The sequence below is a fragment of the Leptosomus discolor genome, chromosome 8, assembly GCF_034619465.1.
Source record: "Leptosomus discolor isolate bLepDis1 chromosome 8, bLepDis1.hap2, whole genome shotgun sequence".
In the NCBI taxonomy this organism is placed as follows: domain Eukaryota; kingdom Metazoa; phylum Chordata; class Aves; order Leptosomiformes; family Leptosomidae; genus Leptosomus; species Leptosomus discolor.
In genome coordinates this window covers 47,105,183-47,126,638 of record NC_141398.1, presented here as the reverse complement: position 1 = coordinate 47,126,638, position 21,456 = coordinate 47,105,183, and the positions used below count along the sequence as shown (strand labels likewise).

The following is a 21,456-nucleotide window of genomic DNA, read 5'->3' as shown; positions in this document are numbered from 1 at the left end:
TGGCAGAGAGATACAGTGTAAAATTACAGAGTTTTACTAGGAAATGGGTTTTGCCTAGGAGCAGATGTTGATAACCTAGACCTTACAATAGCTGAAAAGCAGGTCATTTTTGTTTTCTATGGAAGTGCTTTTCCAAAGCAGTACCTCAGGTGAATATCTAATTATTTGTGTTCTAACGGACTTGTAATGAAATAATCAACGTCACTGTTTGGAACATTTCCTGCAGTCACAGGGAGGGACAACTACTTTTTTGTTTGTCCTTAATACAGTCATTTTTCAAGAATCAATGGAAGAGTTCATAGCTTGAGGGAATCAGAGAATTCATAATCAGTAGTAGATAAAAACATCTAATTTTAGCTATGTTTAAATAATTTGAAAATTCAAAATACTTTCAACTTGATGTTGTGTTACATTTTCTGATTAAAATTACCAGCTATGAGACTATTACAATATAACCTAAATAAAACAAAGAACCAGTTAGTTTCACCAGGATATGCTAACCTTTTTTCCCTTCCCCTTAAATAAATTTAATGTTCTGTTTACAGGGCTGCTCTTGGTCTGTTATATTTGTGGATTTTGATGCCCATAACCGTAACAGACAGACTCTCTGTTCATTGCTACCCCGAGAGTCAAGGTCTCATGTAAGTAATTAAATGAAATTCACATCAACAGACGGTGGAGAAAATAAATGGATATGGACATGATTCTTAGTTCTATGATGGCCATGATGTTCTGCTTAAAGAAGACAGGAATTTGCTGGCAAGGTGTTAATTTTTTGCTTTTTAAGTGTCACTGCGATATAGATGTTTCTCTGAAGTGGAGTTACGATGGCATTCTTTATTTTATAAATATTTAGGTTAAAATGGTAGCCTGGTGGTAGCTTTCTAAACAATTCGAAAATAAAATTTAAAACAACGATCTGCAGTAACTTAAGTAGGGTTTGCGGTCTTGTTGATTGTTTTTCTTTTGGCCTAGTTTCCACTATACACTCAGCGCCTGCATTTTTGAAACACTTTATTTTAGCTATAATTCATTCTTTGGTCTAGAAAAGAAGCGTTTTCAGGTTGGCTTATCATAAATTGTTGAATATGGAGGATTTCTTGTTATTACAAGCCACTACAAGGGTGGTGAGACACTGGGACAGGTTGCCCAGAGAAGGTGTGGTTGTCCCCTCCCTGGCAGTGTTCAAGGCCAGGTTGGATGGTGCTTTGAGCAACCTGGTCTAGTGGAAGGTGTCCCTGCCCATGGCAGGGGGGTTGGAATGAGATGCTCTTTGAGGTCCGTTCCAACCCAAACCATTCTGTGTTTCTATACTGTTATAAATAAGTATTTCCTCAGTGAGTAAATCTAAATGTCATAAATATAGATTAATTTTTAAAAAATCAGTACTAGCATCAAAGGTAAATTTGGTTTTTGAAAATCAGTAATTTAAAATGAGTGATAATAGAGTTCTACTGCTTTTTTGTTCATTCTGGGATATAATAGCATTTTTGTTCATGAAACAGACTATTAATCTTCAACATTAATAGTTTACTCATCATCTAGAAGTATTATAGCAGAGTTGTAATACTGGATAATTAAAATAAAAGGCACTGTCAGCTACTTTTTTTATAGTTTAATGGTCCTTTAGAACTGTTTTGCTGTTTATTATTTGCTGGAGTCTTGAAATATTCCAACAGAAGCTGCTTTCGTGAGTTACTTATGCTATAGAAGCAATCTTTGTGTCCTTTTTTTTTTTCCTTTTATATGTTCGCATTAATGAATATTTTAAGTGGTTGAATATCTTAGGTATCTCAGCAGAAGGGAATAACAAAACAGTGTGTGACATAAGAATTGTAACTTAAAACTACTTTTTTTTCTGTTTCTATAAGCTTACCTGTAGTGGTGATGTGCTAGGTAGTAATTTTTCATGTGTTTTTAATTTGTGGTATTTGCACATGGTTCTTGAGAAATGCTACTTATTTTTTCCTGAAATTATTCCGTTATCACCTTAATTGTCAATCAGATAGGCTTGTTCGTTACAGCACCTGAAGAATATTCCTGAAAAAGCTTTTCAGAAATGATGATTTAATCAGTTACTTCTCAGCATTGCACCTTTATAAAATGTCCATGATTTGTTTTGTCCACAGGATACCCAAATGTTTGTGTTTACTCCAGGAATAACCTGGAGGATACTTTTTGTTTCTAAACCCACAAAGTTCTAGAATATATTTGCTTATCCCTGCAGATTAGCAACTGTAAAGTAGGTCAGGTTCTGAGTCAAATGAGTTCCTTTAAATCACGTATCTGAATATTGCATTTATGGTTTATCCTTATACATCTTTAGAAGTCTTATTTTATATAATATTATTATATTAGTACTATGATTTTTGATGATGTTCCAAATGCACATTTCACTTAGTAAGTTAAACAGTTTTTGTGCATCAAATAATTGTCAGAGGTCTAATTAAATTTGTAATGTGCTATTTCTCCCTCTCATCCTACAGAATACTGATGCAGCTCTTTTGCCCTGTATTAGTTATCCTGCATTTGCTTTGGATGATGATGTTTTGTTCAATCAAACACTAGACAAAATTATTAGAAAACTGAAAGGAAAATATGGGTTTAAAAGATTTCTGAGAGATGGGTACAGAACAGCACTGGAGGACAAAACACGACGTTACTATAAACCAGCAGAAATTAAGGTAAAGGAATACCTGGCCTATATAAGGACAAATTTTGGTTCTCTAAAATAGTTAGGCAGTACTTTAAAAAAAAATAAAAAAACAAAACAAACTCACCCAAAAGAAAGGAAAATAAAAGCTGACCCCCCCCCAGTGTTTGCACTTGAATTGCACAGTGATTCCCAATTGCTTCAAGTGAAGGAGGTGCATTTTGTAATTTGGCATGTGCAGTTTTGAGAGATTGCGAAGACAGCAAGTTAGTCGTCAATTCGTTTTGTAATGAATGTGCTTCCATTTACATTTAGGGTACAGTTGATTTCACATAACAAATAAGGAAGTTATTTATCATTTTATTTAATTTCACAGCTGACTACAGTCTGAGTGTATAGAAAACAATTTTGCTTTTGACCACAGTATTTATCAGTAAAGGTTATCTAAATGAAAATTTACTTTTTTTTTTTCTCCCCAGTAGTTTCTCTGTGGAAAATAAACCAGAGGGAGATAAATATATATATATATTCTGCTTGAGAATGAGCCACGGCCTATGTAAAGGCACAGTTGAAGTGCCCATAGAAATAAGAAGCTGTAACCTAAAGGCAAAGCTGATGTACTAAAAAGTTTTTGCATTCATGTTTGTCTTTTGTTGCTTTGAAATTATTCAATAGGATATTCAAATACATTTCTTTAAACGAAAATGAAGAAATGTCTGCTTAATTTTTCTTCTTTTCAGCTTTTTGATGGCATTGAGTGTGAATTCCCTCTGTTTTTTATTTTCATGATAATTGATGGTAAGTACCGTTTCTACATTCCTGTTCTTTAAAGGCATTAGAGAGAGATGAGCCCTTAAAGGAAAGGTACAAAATGATTTTCCTGTCCTGCCAAAAGAAACCATAAAGCAGTGACACTAAATATCTCATTGAGAGTTCTGCCTCATGGGTTAAAACAACCCAAGCCCCCAACCTCTATATTTCAGCATTTTAAATGTGAACTGTTTTTAGAATATAACTTGATAAGGGTTTTTTAAAAGCTTGAATCTGTGACATTCAGTCCTGCGCTGCCTTTTAAGCCCTAAAAACTTTCATGCTGTATCAGTACTTCGCAGCAGCACATGAGAGAGCACATTGACAAACTGAATGTTGCAGCAGGTCTTTTCAAGTTGGGTATTCTGTGGTAATTGAAACAGAATTCAGAAGAGAAGAAAGCAAACCAGAAAAGGCCCAGTTTCTCTTTGAAATGCCTGTGCTTCCTGAACATGTTTTTCCATGTAGCCAGTTAGTGGTGGTTTTTTGTTTTGGTTTGTTTGGGTTTTTTTTTTCCAATCAGACTAACAACAACAACAAAAATACCACTACCTAGACCTTGTCTTGAAGATAGCAGACATACCAGAAAAGTTCACAGCGTGATTTCAGGGTGGAAGCTAAAACTCTCATAGGACAGAAGTCTCAATAAGAAAATGAGTAAGGGTTACAGCCATCGAAAAGATTTGTAAATGGATGAAAATCTGGCCATGTCTCTTTTTTTTTTTTTTTTTTTTTTCCCCTCCCCTTTAGTGTGTGGAATAGTTTTGAAATAAGGATAATGAAGGGCAGAGAAATGTGGCCACCCGCAGATTTAAGTATTTTGTTTGAAGATGTAATAAGGTTTTACAATTGATTTTTCTAAAGGAATGCTTGACATTTTTCAGAGTGATGCCCAAAACTGAGGAGAAAGGCACTGACATTTAATGCTGCCACTTGCAGTTTTGGGAAGATCAAGAAAGATAATTATCTTTAACTGAAGTTAGCAGAAGAATAAAGAAAGCATTTTACTCTTCTTGTATTACATAGAAAAAGTAAAAAATACATATTTTGCACATACTGTCCTTGTCTTCTTTCTTGTTCCACAATTTCATCAAATAGAACAATTCTGTTAGTAGATTTTCTGCACATATCTCCAAATCCACAAGCTTCCTTAATGCAAAATTTGGAGCTTATACAGAGCAAATTAAACTACAAAAAGACAAGGAATAGGAGGTATAGATTACAATTAAATGTCTTGATAATGAAAATGTTGGGAAAAACCAAAGCTGTGTATTGTGAGTACTGGCTCAGTTGAAAGCCTATCTTCCCATCCAATACCCTTGATGGTACTAAGGAAAGCCTTCTCAGCAAAGTATAATTAAGCTACTGAATATCTAGGTAACTGCTGATAGCTGGATTTTGTTACCTGTTTAACAGTGGGACAATGCTCCATTAAATAAGGAAGGAGAGAGTCCTGTAAATCATAGTCCATAATCCCCCGATTTTGTTCACATCAGCAAAATTTCTTTCATAATTTCCTTTCTGAAAGATTAGCAGAACATATTTAAGTAACTATATATTTACTTACATTTTCTTTTCTAAGACAGGCTCACTGGGCCATCAACTTTTCTGTTTTGTCAATGACAGCATTTTAGGGGTTTTAAGATATGCAGATTAAAACCAGTTCTGGCAAGTAGATACTAGAGAATTAGTTATACATTTTAAAACAGAACACTGTTTTATTCCTCATGGATGATGATCATTACCCAACTATTACCTTCACTAGATGATTCTTAATATAAAAGCAAATGTATTATCACAAAAATGCATCTTTTTATCATCTACAGCATCTGCCAATAAGACTAAATTACAAATAGTCAGAATATCATAGTGTTCTTATGTCATGACTGTGCTCAAGTGTTTTGAAATACTTGTCACTTAAACACACCCTTTTTTGTGTGCAAACTGTCTTTGCATTTGTTTCTCTTGGCAAGCAATTTCATTTCCTAAATATATACTTCCTTACATATATAAAAAAGTCACAAAAACTATCAAAAAACATCTAAATTTAAACACTATAAAACAACAACAAACGTATCTAAACATATCATACACATAAATACGCCTGTACATACACATAAATACACATCGTACACACATACCTAACAAAAAGCATATCTACACATTTCCTAATAAAGATGTTCTGGCATATTTGATCTCAGTGGATGAGTTTCTGGTTTTCTTTTGTCTTATTTTCAGAATTCGCCCTTCTTAAAAATATGAAAAGGCTGCTTTAGTACTAAGTTCCTGTTGGGATTTTTCTCAAAAGGAAATTGTTTATGACTCTCTGGGTAGTAGATATGCATCTATAATTGTGGGAAAGGATTGAACTAAATAAATCAATATGACTGCTTTTTGGATAAGGCATTTGAATAGCATCTTTGAAAACTTTCTTACATTTCTGGTTGAATGTGGAGGATTATGGTAGTTTTCTGGGATGAGGTGAGGAGTGAAATATTACAGCTATCTTTAATGATAAGTAAGAATATGGTAATTGAAAAGGAAAACGGTGGAAAGAAATGAGTGAAAGATGTACAATGAAAAGTTTCCATCTAACTTGTTCCCCTTTAAATGTTAAAAAAACGTTCCCTTTTAAAATGTCATTATGACTTGTGAAGTTCATCCACGTTTTCCTTGATGAACAGAAGTGCTTTTGGTATTTTTGATACATCTTTTCATGTAAGAACTTTTGGTGACCTGACCACTAGTCGTGTTAGTACTAATTGATTCATTTTGGGATGACTTAAGTTCTATTAGAAAAACATTTGAGCTTCTGGCACTCCCAAACTTACCAGTTTCTCCCCAAAAGCAGCATCACAAAGAGTCGACGATTTTGCTTAATATCTCAAGGTGTGTCAGCAGTTCTGAATCTCTATAATATGAAGATATAAAACCTATATAACTTACAAATGTAAAAATCTTTGGAGGGGAATTGTTCAATTTGCTACTTCAAATTCCTTTTGTATTTATTTCTTGGGATTTCTAGGCAACTCACTTGTAGATCAGTTTACAGCTCTGTCCTGAAGACTTAGAAGCAGCCTGTTTGTGTCACACTGGCACGCAAGCTCTGCTTCTTCAGTCGGCTGTAATTAAGGAAGTTATTTACAGCTAGCTGGGCTGGCTGGCTGTGTCCAGTTCCTGAGCCTCTCTAAGTTCACAGCTTTGCTGTCCCGTGTAACTTGCCATCGATTTCAGTTTAAGCTAATAAGAGAGGAGCTGATTCATGATCCCCATGAGATTCAGCTGTAGCAGTAAGCGAGGATCTGCAGTTTAATCTTTTACTTTCCATGAACTATTTAGTATGTAGGCACTACCCACTGAAAAATACACACTAGTGGGTTTTTTTTTCTTTTTTTCTGAACATTAATGGAAGAAATTACTTTTCCATGAGCTTAAATCAATTGTTGTTTGGTTATTTTTAGGAGTTTTTAGAGGAAATCCTGCACAAGTAAAGGAATATCAGGATCTTCTGGATCCTTTGCTTCAACATACATCTGAAGGTATTATCTGATAATCATTCTTTTAAAACACTGTAGCTTTTTATTGATCTGAAATTATTAAAATGCTGACATTCTTATAATGGTATTGCAGTCAGAGCAAAGGAGAAGTAATAATATCACTGTTTCCTGATGGCAAAATACTAATACTGAAATAATCTCTTTCATGTAGACACAAGGCATCATAAAGTGATAATAAAAATAACTTTATCTGGAAAAATGCTACTGATATAAATATAAGATTTACACTGTAGCCAGTCATTCCTCCTGTCCTTTGCCTATGCTTCATTATTTACATAGTTCCCTTTGACTTTTCAGGGAAATACTACCTACCAACAGTGAGATTATTTCAATGTTCCACTTGGATACAGTTGAGAATTACTTGCGTCATTCATTGTCACTTAACTTCACAAGATGTAAAAAATAATTTGCTATGTGCATATGAAATTGTCTCTAGCTTAGAGCAGTGAAAGTGGCAACATGTTAATTTTAATATAAATGATCTCTTACCTAAATCGTGAACTCCAGAATTTTGGTGGAACTGCAGACAAGGCTATTAATGGCCTACAGGCACATCCATCCAAAATTCAGTTTAAAAAAAAAAAAAAAAGAAAAAGACCGTAAGTTTGAGTGGGAGGGAAAGAAATGGCCTGAGAACAGAACAAGCTTCAATGTACTGACAATCCAATTTTAAAACTCAGCATCTTTAGTCACCTGTTCTTGACATCTGTGGTACAGTTACACAAATTGACGCAGAATATTTTAGTCTGACTTGTTCTTTAAGCTTAGTATACTTGTTAAAGTGAACTAGTTTCTGTAAGAAATATTAACATCTCCTTACCACATTTTCATTACATAGCAAACTTTCTGGCCTTGCTGATCATTGCTTTTTTCTGATTATTAGTGAGTATGTGAAGTTCCATGGGTACTAAATTAATCTTGAGGTTCCTCTTGTTGGAAGTCATCATGAATGTCTCATCTTAAAATTTCCGAGTGTGCTTTGATACCTCACTCATTTGAATATTCTGTCCCTAATAACTCTCACTTTTCAATTCTTCTCATCTTTTTGCCAGTAATTTATTTTTTGTCTAAGAAAATAGTCAGACACTGAAACTTTATTCTGTTTATTACCTGTTCTTTATGCAAATAAATTGGAAATTAAAGCAATATTAACGTGAAATTTAATTTTGCAGAAAGCATATTACTTTGCTTTTGTATTGCATATAATTAGGTCAGTCATTTATAATTATGTTTCTAAATTCCTGACTCTTGTCCACTTAAGTGTTGAAATAAAGGTTATTAATCTACAATGATCAGTAATACCTGTGGCATAATTCTGCATACAAGATACGCTAGCTTCAATGAAGAAGTTATGCCATTTTGTTTCATGATGTTTCAAAATTAAAATGCTGGGTTTAACTCATTTTTGCATACTTGCAAAAATTTAGATTTTTCATTAAACATTTGACTACTTTTGGCCACGTTTTAGATATGAAAGGTGGTCTGATACCGAGCTGGTGTTACATGTGGGGAAAAACACCCCAAGTGTTTCACTCTGATGCAGCCTTCATTTCTTCCGTTATGGTTTGTTATCTGCTGCATTTTGCTTTAGGGGAAAACCAGGTTTTTTATTTTTCTTTTTGCACAGTAAGGTGCTACCCAGACAACGTATGTGTTCTGGGAAGAAATTCTGTGGAAATGTTTGGTGAAAAGTAAAGTAGTTAATATTGCCCTGGATTTCCTCGCCTGATTGTGGTTTTGAGGGATAACAGTGAATGACAGCAGTCTTTCTGTTCAATCAAATGGTTGCTAGGGTATAACTTTTCCTGTTTTGAATCCACTTCAGCTTCATTAAGGGACTACAGTCAAATAATAAGGCAAGTGCAATTTATTTACTTACTGTACTTACTTTAAAACTCCGTAGGGTGTCCTGTTGTACCCAAGTATTACTACGTGCCGGCTGATTTTGTTGAACTGGAAAAGAACCATCCTGGCAGTCAGAAACGGTTCCCAAGTAACAGTGGACGCGATGGAAGGTTTTTCTTGTGGGGACAGGCAGTTTACATCATTGCAAAACTCCTGGGTAAGAGGCTGAGGAAATTCTATCCGGTTTTGACTCGTCCGAAGTGAAGGATATTTATCTTGTTAATGTTTTTCTTGAATCTGAACAAACACATTGGCTTGAGTTTTGAATAGACTGTGGGTGGCATGTGTGTCCTTTGCTTTGATACATTCATGATAGATAAAACCTGCTTTTTACTCTTTATGTTAACGTTTTATGCTGCATGCAGCATACTGTGAAGCTTACTGGAATATTTTATAGACTACTGAAAATCTTCTAAACATGGTAGGTTTCTTTTTTTGCTGTTTCTTTTCCTGGCTTTCCCTCTTAACTCCTTTTATTCATGACAAAATATATTAACATGACACTTTCTGGATTAGCTGTATCAGCTGCACCTGTACAGTGATGTTTGTAAGTGATCTATAGCATTTAATACAAATTATTTACTGTTTTAAGCAAGACAAGTTTAAACTTTGAATAGTTGCAGTCTCAGATAATGTTTTCTTCAGTCTGTGTTATTTTTACCCTGTAAAACCTGAGAGACTAGCTGAGCATTTGAAAGTGCATTCCGAAGTTTGGCCATTGAAGGTTGTTACGGTGAATTTCAGTCACAAATGAACTCTGGATCTCACTTGATATGATTCAAAGGCTAGTGCAAAAACAGTTGTTCAGCCAGGAAAGTCTTCACAGTTAGATTTTTTTCTTAAAATTTCTTTTAGGAGAAAGATATATTACTTATTTTAACATGCTCAGTATTTACCTGGTAATCAGTAGATTGAGTTCTAAAAACTTTTTTTCTGTGAGCACTGTAAAGGGAAACAGGCTATTGGTAGTAAAAATGAGAAACATTGAAGGGGAGTTTAAAAATTCAAAACTTGGCAAGAACAGCGGATGTATCTTTAGGTTTGGAAGAACAGAGTCCGTCTGGTGCTCCACCTGTTTGGTTTTGCTGTATTCCTTGTGTAATTACTTTTTGTAGCCAACACTGTAAAGTAAATGCAGGCAATTTCACCTTTAATGAAAAAAATTTTCATTTAACCTCTTAGTATTGGTCAAGTAATCCTCAATTGTGCGTGCAGGAATACTGCAGTAGTGCTGCTGGTGTTCATCTGGTACTAATATTTGTGGTTTTCTATACCTACAGAATGCTGGTTAAATAAATTATTGTTTGTTAAATGCTGTTTGAGTAATGTAACTTTCTTTTGTTTCAGTTCTTTGCTGGACATCCTTACATACTTTTTCTTAGTAATTGTGCTAAATCTCTTTTTGAAAAATGTGTCATTGGTAACTGTTCCCTTTATTGTTTTAACACTGTATTCCACTGTATTGTCTAGTTTTCATTCTTCTCTCCCTTTTCTCAAAAGACTTTTTTCCTTTTCTCTCAGAGTCTTTGCAAATAGGGTCTTCAAATTTTATTTCGCAAAGCTAAATACTCACCGGTGATTGGTATATCAGGAGCTCCATTTCATACTAATTTCAAATTGGTGTATTTAATTTTGCTCCTTTCTGGGTGAAAACCTACCTGAATATCAGTCTCATCCTTGGTGAGAGTCTTTGTGTGTTACTTTGCTTGTTGGTGGTTGCTAATTAAGTGGAAGCCTGACTCCAAACCCTTCGATTGCTGGGATGTTACTGGTTTCCCATTTCATCGTCCATTCCAGAAATGGTTGTGTGGCCTCAAGGGTAGCAATGAATTTGTATTTCCTCAGCTTCCTTGCTCCTGCTGTGTAGGCCAGCATACAATATAACCTCTTGAGATTCTTCTGCCTGTGAGCCTACTGGCTGCCTGTTGTGGTTCAAATTTTTCTAAATGTAGCAACATGAAAGTGAGCCAGTTCTTATACATCTCACTGCCTGCCGCAGAGGGGCAAACAGAAGTAGCGAAAGCAAAATTTTGAGCCTGCTTATAAAGGCTCTGAACAACAGAGGCAGTGGAAGTGTGTGCCTCCTGCTGCTGGAAGTCACCACATGCCTGTGCAACTGAAAAAGTGGTTTGTGAAGAAAAAGAGCATGGGTTTTGCAGTGATGCAGTTTTTCACACAATTTTTTTCTTGCTCTGATTGAGGAGGTTTGTAAAGCCTTTACGATCAAGTCCCTGTTTTAGAGCAAGGGAAAGGAACGCCAGGTATTCAGCTGTTCTATGCAACTGAAAATTCACTCAGTGTAATCTTTGACTTAGTAGCTCTCTTCTCTTTCCTGTGCTTTTCCTTATAATATATGTATCTTGTTCTGTGGATTCAGTGCAGCCTAGAACTAAAAGGGTTTTAGCAGTATTTTTTAGAGTGTAGACCAAATGGCTTAAATGTTATCAGCTGTTGTGATGCAAATGAGCTAACAAAGAAAAGTCTGCTTTCGCATTCCGATACACTAGTATTTATGCTAATGTGATGAATATTTGCTGAGATTCCTCTTTTAAATAGAATTGTAAATATTGAAAGTTAGCTTAAATTTTATATTAGTCTATTGGTGTAGTTGTTTTAAATATGGAATTATTCTGACTATATATTTCAATTACCGAGCAATGTAAATCAATGTAAAAAACACTGGAAAAAAAACCCAATGGAAATAGAACACGTATTCTGGAAACTGCTCTTGCTTTTAAGAACTATGAGGCAGAATCCATTGATCTGCCAATCATTTGGTTAATCAATTCGTCAGCATCAGCAGTACTACAAATAATTTAAGCAACTTCCATGCATTTAACCAGCGTAAGAAGTCTGACTGTGTGGACTGAGGCTTAGATGATGGTTTTCCCTAAAATGTATTTTGGTAACTCACGTGTCAGTATATTAATAAATTGTCCATGGTAAGTTTTCATTTCAAACTAGCTTTGCTTTTTTTTATTTTAATTTTTTAATTTTTGTTTGTTTTTTAACATAACCACCCCTACATGGGTTGTGACTCTGCAGGAGTAGCACAGAGCAGAGGAATACGGTCCTTCCCTGGCAGGAGACGAGCTGCGTTCTCTCGACAGAAGGCTGAGGACAGGAGATGATCACAGTATCTAGTAGCTGACAGTCGCTGGCGTAGCTCCCAGCAGCAGCAGGCTCCTTCGTAGCTTACTTGCCGACCTGCCCAGCCAGCGTCCTTCGTTGTCTGCCCATGCATTTTCTTGCCACTGCACTGTCTGTTCTGCTCTCAGCTCTTTCCTAAGACTGTTAAGCTTGTGCCAGGAGATATTTTGAGTTTATAAACTGCTGTCTTAATTTACTACGCAGTGGAGTATTCAGAAACATTTTTCTTACAAAGACAGTGTTAGTTTTCTGTTGTAGCTGCATTAAGCTAATGGAGTCATGAGCTATTTCTCTCTCAGATTAACAGGTGATTTCCTAGTGCTGAGCTGTTTAAGAATATGTGCAAAATTGTTGTCTTCATATATAGGAGAAATGAAAATGCACTGTGACCTCCTCTGTAAAAAATTAAAAAAGATTGGACAGTTTCCTGTCAAAATGAGATTTTGGCAGGAGAATGCTTATTTGAAGGGCATAATAACTCACAATAGATTGTGAACCTTTATTAAAGGCATTTGTTGAAACTTTTTAATAGTATACTTTTATTGGAGTACTTAATTTTTTTCCAGGAGAAGGTTAAAATGATGGAATTTTAGGAGTTTTTTCAGTTTTGTTTTGTTTTGCGTTTTTTTCCCATGTAAAAAACCTCCATGTAGAAATTGCTAGGTTTCAAGTATATTTAATTGTAGGGGTTTTTTTTAATGATTTCTTCTTGAGATATCGTATTGAGGGATATCTTTGATATCCCTTGTCCCTTTCAGGATTATAGTCAAGTGATTACCTTGAGATAGAGGCTGTCTGCTTTTCTTCAAAGCTAAACAATTCTTCATGGTAACCATTGAGTTTCTTGTCAAAGCCAGCAAATAATTCCATGGTTGTGGACTGAGGGCTTTTTAGGTGACTTCTGTGTGGTGGAGTCTGTTGTCTGCTTATATTCTATTAACACATCTCTCTGAAAAAACAAAGGATTGGTTTTATATACTACAGTATTATAATTAGCTGTAGCAAGAATGATGCTTGAGTCATTAGTTTTAAAATTAATGTAATTTTGCAGAATGTCCTTTTGATCCATAAATCTGAACAAAGATTATAGCAGCGGAACTAGATACATAAAAAGCGTTTGCATGCCTTCTTCACAAAAGCTGCAGGAAGTACTGAAGTCATTCTCTATTTTTATTGTCATTTACTTTCAGCTGACAAATTAGTAAGTCCTAAAGATATTGACCCTATTGGACGTTATATACCTCCACAAGATCAGCGGAATGTTAGCATGAGATTTTCAAATCAGGTAAGTATAAGCTTAGTATTAAGATGTTTTTACTGAAAAATTGTCATCTACATGTTCTATGCGGTCTTCTAATGTTACTGTTAAAGTGCTAGGAAAATATTAAATGGATGTCCACTTCCTTAGTTGATGGAGGATTGCTTTTAAAAGGAAGATCATAACAGTTTTGGGGAAGTGGCGCTCGTTTGCCTTCAAATTAAGTGGTGCAATCAAATGATACATTAAACGTAAGTGTAAGTAGCTGCCTAGTAGATAGGTATGTTTCTTTAAGGTATGTCAGGAAGGCAAGAATGAGCCTGCTTTTTTTTATTCCTTCAGATTAATTACCACTTCAATGTTTTTTGTTTTTTGGGTTTTTTTTTGATATAGAGCTCCTAAGAGCTACAAGGATGAGGTTTTGTTTTGGTGTGCATGGTATATCCGTGTGCTCCTGTATTTGGCTTGAACACACAGCAGGAATGAGCGCCCAGGGGTGGGGAATGCTTGAAACATCATAATTCAAGTTTTTAGTAGATTGGATGACAAGAAACATGGTCTATATGTAGGGAACTTCTTTTATTAAAGAGGTAAGAACTGTATGTATGGAAATGTGAACCTAAGAGATGTTTTTCAGCCTTTTTATTTCTTGGTATATTTGGGAAGTTCCTTGTTGAGCATTGTGAATTTGTTACTGAAGCATGAAATACGAAGCATTTATTTTAAGAATTGTTCCAACATCAGAAGTGAACAATGTTTTTCTTGTTCTATCCAAATGCTGCTTAAAACCGCTGTTTCCTACTATTTCCTGCTACCAAGGTAATCCAACTGCCCGGGCGTTGTCTTGTTCATAATGAGACTTTCATTGTTCACAGTGCAGCACTTCTGCCATGTTAATATGAGACAGTGAAAGCTCAGTGACTTTGTTTGTTCCTAGTTTCTTTGTTCTTACATCATGGAATTATGAATGCTACAGAAATTGTGAGCCGCCGATACCACGTGCCCTTTTAGGAGTACCATTAGGAGAAGCCTCTATCGAGTCAGCGTTACATGCAGCCCATTGAGTTTCTTTTTCTTTGATTCTTGAAACCAATAACTTGTAATAGGCCACAGATGAATACTTTGAAGAAGATGATGGCTGATTCTAAAGACACTGCGTGACTCATCAGGAAATGTTTTAGTAGAAAAGCATATTTTTGGGGGTACTTATTATATGATAGGGAATTTCCAGATCTTTAGAGAGAAAAAGCCTCTGCCCTGAGAGCTTCCCAAAAGAGATAATAAATAATGCAATAATGATTTATTTTCTCATAACTTACTCCTTGGTGGTCACTTTGTGGGTCAATGAAGAACTTATTTAGTAAAATGCAGTTACCCAGTAAAATGCAGCAATATAAGAGCCACTCAAAAAGCTCAGCAGTGTTTGAAGAACTGAAAAACACCAAAACAGCTACATTTTGATAGTTTGCTTCATCTGCAAATGATGGGGAAAAAAAAAGGCAGCTTTGTCACTGTTAAAAGGGAGATCAGACTAGATGGTTCGTCATTCTCAAGTGCTTATACAGTCTTGAGTGCTCAACAGTTGTCTACCCTAGAATTACTTGAAAGAGCAATTGTGCTCTTCTCTGACAACTTGGTGGAGCTGATGCTTGTAAACCTGTCCCTTTAAAGGCTGTCTTTAGCTGCTTAAGTTTGCTAAAACTTTGGCAGAAATCTTCCATATTTGGGATCGGTAATGGCTTTGTTGTCAGGATAAAAGACAACCTTCCCAGGGTGATCCTTGAGCATATTCTGATGTACAAGACTGATGTTATATTTGAAAGCTAGAAATGCAGAGAGGATAAGATTACTCTTTTTTTCCTTAAACCTAAAAATCTTCATAGAAACGTGACTTAGATCATTGTGTTCAGCAATTCCTGTAGTTGTGCGTGTCCTTTTGCACGCAAGTTGTGAGATGGATTGTCTGTTGTTCAGTGGCATATAGGTGGAACAGCACATCAATGAAGGGAGAAAGAAGCTCTGGGATTGCCTCGGTCTGCTTCTATCTCTCTGCTTCTCAGTGGTGGTCCTTCTTTGCTATAGATGACTGTGCGTGCTCTTCTGCGATATGTAAACGATAAAACTGTCCAAGATACTGCCTGTGGGTTCGAAGAAAGAGAGGCGCTTCTGAGTTAGTGGGACTTCTAGACAACTGTGGCATCATCCTTTGTGTTGTAGCCTCTGAGTGGTGATGTAGAACTTGTGACCAGATTGGTGAGTGTCCCTGCAGCGCTAACCAGCGGCTGTGCAATATCGTTGGGACTGTACTGAAGCAGGTGCTGCTGTGTTTTGTGTGGTTTTACTGTCACATCAGTATCCAAGCACAATGTTTGTTGATACAGATGTTAGTTCAAATTGGTCATCGTTAAGAGGAGGTTAAGAATGAAAGGCAGCTGTGTAGATGTGTCAGTGTGAGCGAGGTGTACGTCATCAGCAAGGGCCTTGCAGGTGAAATCAGCAACCTTCACGTTCCAGCTTAGAGTCTTGACCTTCACTTTTTTTAATCCACATTTTAAGTGTGCTTAAACAGTTTGTCTGAATATTTGATTGTGCTATTTTATCTAATGGAGCTAATTTATGCAAAATCACTATTTAGTATTTGCCTTAAAGTGCTAGGAAAATGACTACAATATGAAATGAGAACACCACACATCTTAATTATGTCTTCAGGAACCAAAGGTAGTTTCTTCTCTTCACTGATGTCTTCTCTTTTCCATAAACTAAAGAACTGTTCTATTAAATTGAACATAAAAGTATTTCCACTTTTATTAAATTCCATTCCTGCAAGGAATAAACAAGGATCTGTCAAAATTTCAGCTGCCTGTGTGTACAAATTCAGTTGAGATACAGTGTTTTGGAAGGTGATGTACCAGAAAAGAAGGCGCTTCTAATTTTGCTTTGAAGCTTTGTGCTGAGGAAATAGTTCTTAGAGAAATGCGTTTTCATATTTTGATTGCATTGACTATAATCTCCGCAAAGACTTGTCATTGAAAAATGTGATTCATTTAGTTTATTTGTGGCTTTGGTGCCGCTACAAAAACATGTCTGATGCCCACATAATTGTGGAGATTTGAGCAAACAATGAAAAGCATTTAAAATATTCCAGCCTTATAGTTTTGAAGCACCAGAGAAGAATATTCTAGAATTAGTTAAAGGAAAGTGAAGTAATATAGACCTAAAGGGCAAAATTGCTATGAAAACTATAAATATACCTGTGTAACTACAGCTGTGAGTGCATCGCTCAACCTAGAAAACCTGCTAAGAGGACAGTCTCATTCATTGTAGAAAACTGTGGAATCAAATGAGCAGCATAGTAAAAACTTAATGGCTGCTAACAGTAAAATATTCATTTTGTCTGTTTATAGTTAAAAGGAGATGTTTTCTCTCCTAATTTAATGCCCCAAAAAAATCATTTTTCATTTTCAGGACGAGGTCTCCATATGTCCCTTCCTTGGGGAAATGCCAGCCTGGCGCTGGAGCAGGATTCTCTTTGCTAGTTTTAGTCTGTGTTCCAAACCACAGTGAATTCCAACAGCAGTCAGAGAGGTTCTCCTGTGCACTGATAACTTGTTTTTTAATGCTAAATGGTCAGAAGTGTTTCAGGTTAAATCCCATTCACTAGTTAAAAAGAAAATTGAATCCTCAATGCTCTGTTCACTTTATTGAAAGAAGATAAGGCAGGGCATTTTGTTTCAGTTAGGATAACTCTTTATAACTGGATTCCTCAGAAGACCTTATTTTATTACTCCTTTTTACTGTCTCCATATCCAGGAGAGGCTGTATTATAACACCGTTCTGGTTGTTGCATTCTGTTCTGGGAGAATTTAGTGTGTAAGAGGGCCTGTACAGTAACAAAAACGTTTCAGAAATGGGGTGGGTGGGGATTTTCTGGTTTTGTTTTGTATTTAACTGGAGCATATGAAAGCTGATTTACTGCCGTCTCCTATTTATTTTTGTATTTAACAAAAATTATAACCTTACTAAACTGTCAATTTATCTTCTGGGTTAACTTGCAAGATACGTATAAGGTTGCAAATAATTAACTAAATTCTCTGACTGCATGTGATGACTGTATTCTTTTAATTTGTAGGCTCAGTAATCATTTGGGAGGATTTAATTTAAGTTACTGGAAATTAAGGTTAATGCCCACAGATGTTGGGAAGAGAATACTCAAAATGATTGGCTGCTTATTTTGTTATTTTCAGGGAAGTAGGCAACGTGTAAAGAAGGAACTACAATTACTGAGTGTAGGTAGACTTGAGATATATTAACATTTTTCAGCTACCTAAATTATGTTTAGGGTTAGAGCACGGCTAGTTTCGATGGTTTGGAAAGATTTATCACACTGGATGATTTGTTTTGTAATGTTAATTATAAGCATATTCTTGCTTTCATTTCTCTTAATACAATTGTCGGCCACAGGTACCACAATTCTAAAATGGTTAAATGTGATTTTAGCATTTAAGGCGGGTGTGCGTCCACGTCGTATTTCATTTAAGTAGTCTGGTGTGTTAGTAGCATTGACCATCAACTGTTCAGCAGTATTTAGATGCTTCCAGAAGCAGATGTGTGTTGTAACAGTTCAGTTGTAGTTTTGTAGCAGCATGGTGGATTATTTGGGTTAAGTACAATTTCTTCTGTGGCACACTGTTTTCCTCATCTCGCTCCATATCCTTGGAAAGCCCAGTAGGTACCATTTTAATCGCTGTTCTTGCACATTGTGCCCACTTGCTCACATTTTCAAAATGAATGGATTTTTTTCAGAGTTCTGAGATTTCCTGGAATGTGTGCAGGAAGGCATATAGGGCTTGCATCTGTCCGGTGAGAGTGCAGCGAAAGACTAATATGAGCTGCTTTCTGCTTGTGCCAGGAATGAGTCAGGGGTCTTTCCCTTCATCCTGCCTCCAACGGATATAACCTTGTAAAAAATGACAATTTTTTTAAAAATTATTTATTTATTTATTTATGAAGAGGAAGAACAACTAATCTGCCTTTTATCTTTGTCTTCTGAAAACACTAGGATATATTTATCATTTGCACAACGTAGTTGAAACAGATCCTTCTGTCCACTATCCAACGTGAAATCGCCAGGCAGAAGGGCGAACCTGGGGAGCCAGTGGTTGAGTTTGTGTGAACAACACCTTAGCTTGCGTTATTAGGCAAATGTGAAATGGAACACGTTAAAATGGAACTTTTAACAACAAGATTTATGTAGTGGAATACTTAAAGAGTTTAATGCTTTTCCACATTTTTTTTTTCTTTATATCTATCAAATGCTATCTAACTATCTATCTATCTATCTCACTATTGCTGCTGAGCAGGGTGACATACTCTTTCATGAGTATTGTACCTGATATTTTGATCTGTTTCTCCAGACCACTACTTGTGATCCTCCAGACCTTGACATGTTAAATGACAGAGAAAGTAACTTTCTGTTTGGTGTTGCAGCAATCCCGTAGTTGTACAGCAATTCAGTCTTCCCCGCCACTTTCAAAAGCCTAGGCACTTTTCACACAGACTTTGTGTTGTGCCAGTTGTGCTGCAGGTGCATTTACTTAGTTAATGGCCTATGTTAGAGCCAGCACTTACTAGAAATGAGTCATCTCATGGGGTACGTCCGTGTCCAAGAGGCCTTCGTCTGGTATCGGAGCAGGCCGTACCTCAGGGGAGATGCAGAACACACAGATGTCCGTACAGCCTATGGTCTGCGGTTACACAGGCCTGCTCAGTTCATCATTAATAAAGTAATAATTAAGTTGAGCCTTAACTTGAAGACCACTCCCCGAGTTAGATCACAGGCTGTCTGTAAATCAATACAGCCTTGGAGGGGCTCTCTCATGTTTTCGGGGGGCGGTGGTGGGCATCTTTGCTTTTGGCTTTGTAAACATAACACACTAATTATCGCAGAGAACTGGTCTGAGTTTCCTTACTGTTTGTATAAATACCATTGACAGCTCAACCACCTTATTCTGAAGAGGTAAATCTTTTAATGCCACTTGAACTTCTGACTTCTTCATCTGGTCTCTTTGTGCACGTACTTTCATCACAAACTTATTTCATGTAGCAAAAACTCCAAAATTTTTAGCAGAAATGTAATGTTGATGGACTTTTGGGAAAATGTTATCAAGAATTTCCTCTGCAAATCTGTAAGATCTAACTTGATATCAAGGGTCACAGATGCCTCAACAAGGAAGCGTTCACTCTGAACTTTTTGTTCTAAACCAGTATGTCCATCCACCTATCTTCACAGAAAATGCCATATTGTTATATAATCAATTGATAGAAGATGTATTTAACTTTTGTCATTCATGTTCTTGTAGTTTCTAGACAAAAGTAGACAAAAAGCATTTTAGGAAGGAAAATGTGTGCTGCACTGAGTTCTGTTGATTTTACAGTCATTGGGTGCCAGAGAAGAAATGAACAAGGAGTAACTCAGACATCTCATTTTTCAGCTAGTAACGCACGCTGCCCGTGGAAAGAAAGGCGAATTGCCATTTCAAGACCCAGGAAGCCGAGTCAATGATTTCACCCAACATGTTGTATTCCTTCCTGTTTGCATGGTTTCCTGATACAAAATACTAGTATTTATTTCAAACATGAAGTATCTGTGTTCTAAACTATGCAAGGAAATGCTGTTATCTCCTGTAAAATGTAATGTATCTTTCATATAACTGTAAACAGTAACTGTCTCATCAAAATACTTCAGAGTAAAGGGTTGAAATCATCAGTTCATTATTTTACAGTTAATATTATCAGTAACCCAAGTAGCTGAGTTATTTCACTCTTTACAAAAATGTGTATCAAAACACTGTGTCATATCAGGCATAAAGGAACTACATTGACTGTATAAATTCTAAATTTTTGTATGAAGCAAAATGGTTTTCCTACGTGGTGGGTTTTTTTTTTTAATTAAAAAAACCCAACAACAGCAAAGCAACCCAAACAGTGGAAACGATTACCAGAATCCTATTTATTATTAATTCTCCAAAATGCATTTTGCAAATTATTTATCAATAAGACAGTCTTCCCATAGTTTGGAGATTTACAAGTTTTAATCCTGTGGTGTTCTTTCAACTTGTTCACATGGTAAGAAAAAGCAATGCTGACAGTGGTGTCTGTCATACTCATGAATTGGTTAGACATTGTCCCTGTTCATGCTGTATCTAACAAAATAGTTAGCAATGCTAATAACTGTTTTTTTCATTATTTTCTAGGGTCCTTTAGAAAATGATTTGGTAGTACATGTGGCCCTGATAGCAGAAAGTCAGCGGTATGTATTTACTTTTATTAGGAATGTGTATATTAGAGAAGTGTTAAGCAATAGACATCTTAAATTCATTTTTATTTAAATAAAGGTGTTCAAGGAGATGTAGTATATAATACTGCTACTTGGGTACTGCTGCCAAGTTGATTGTTAAAACTAAGACTCTTCTGTGATTTGTCATTAAATTTGTCATCATTTCATTCGTAGCCTCCAAGTTTTTCTGAACACGTATGGAATCCAAACTCAGACCCCCCAGCAGGTGGAACCGATTCAGATATGGGCTCAAAAAGAACTTGTCAAAGTAAGGAACTGACATTTAAAATTATTTATCTAGCTATACATTTCTTTTGTAGCAGTAGGAATTCATATCAAGCTATTAGACTTGTATCTCCTTAAACTTGTTATCCACCTTTTTGTGTTACTCCACATCAGTTGCAAGATAGGCTGATGCTGGTCAGTCAAGCGTGCCAGTTAGAGCTTTCAGTGAAATGCGGAAGCCCAGATGTTCTACATTATCTGATCAGGCTTATTACCTGAGCCACTTTCACAGAATCATGAAGTAATAATATTAATAGCACAGTAGACGTAAGTGAATCTTGATGGAGCAACAAGCAAAGGAGCAATAGTCAAAGAAATGGATGAAGGCAGTAAGCATAAACCGTCATGTAATTTCACAGCATAGCCCCTGTAACAGGCATTACAGAGTCTTCTGTAACTGTTTTTTTTAGAAGTCCCTTGAGTTGACTGTATTGAGGAAGTTTGGAGTTTAAACCCTTTCTTGGTTTGCCCCTTTAACTCAGCGCATTTAAAAACCCACAGT

At 36.0% G+C, this 21,456-nt stretch overlaps 1 protein-coding gene across 6 annotated transcripts in view; it reads left to right on the top strand.

Annotated features, from left to right (window-relative positions):
* Positions 1 to 21,456, top strand: part of PHKB (phosphorylase kinase regulatory subunit beta) — an 84,579-nt gene that overhangs the window by 35,147 nt on the left and 27,976 nt on the right. For all 6 annotated transcript variants that reach the window (XM_086468914.1, XM_086468916.1, XM_086468915.1 and 3 more), the window contains 8 exons: positions 546 to 641; positions 2,487 to 2,684; positions 3,394 to 3,451; positions 6,925 to 7,002; positions 8,924 to 9,082; positions 13,266 to 13,360; positions 20,587 to 20,642; positions 20,844 to 20,937. In XM_086468914.1, the coding sequence (XP_086325040.1) occupies positions 546 to 641; positions 2,487 to 2,684; positions 3,394 to 3,451; positions 6,925 to 7,002; positions 8,924 to 9,082; positions 13,266 to 13,360; positions 20,587 to 20,642; positions 20,844 to 20,937 (834 nt within the window). The remainder of the gene's footprint in view (positions 1 to 545; positions 642 to 2,486; positions 2,685 to 3,393; positions 3,452 to 6,924; positions 7,003 to 8,923; positions 9,083 to 13,265; positions 13,361 to 20,586; positions 20,643 to 20,843; positions 20,938 to 21,456) is intronic.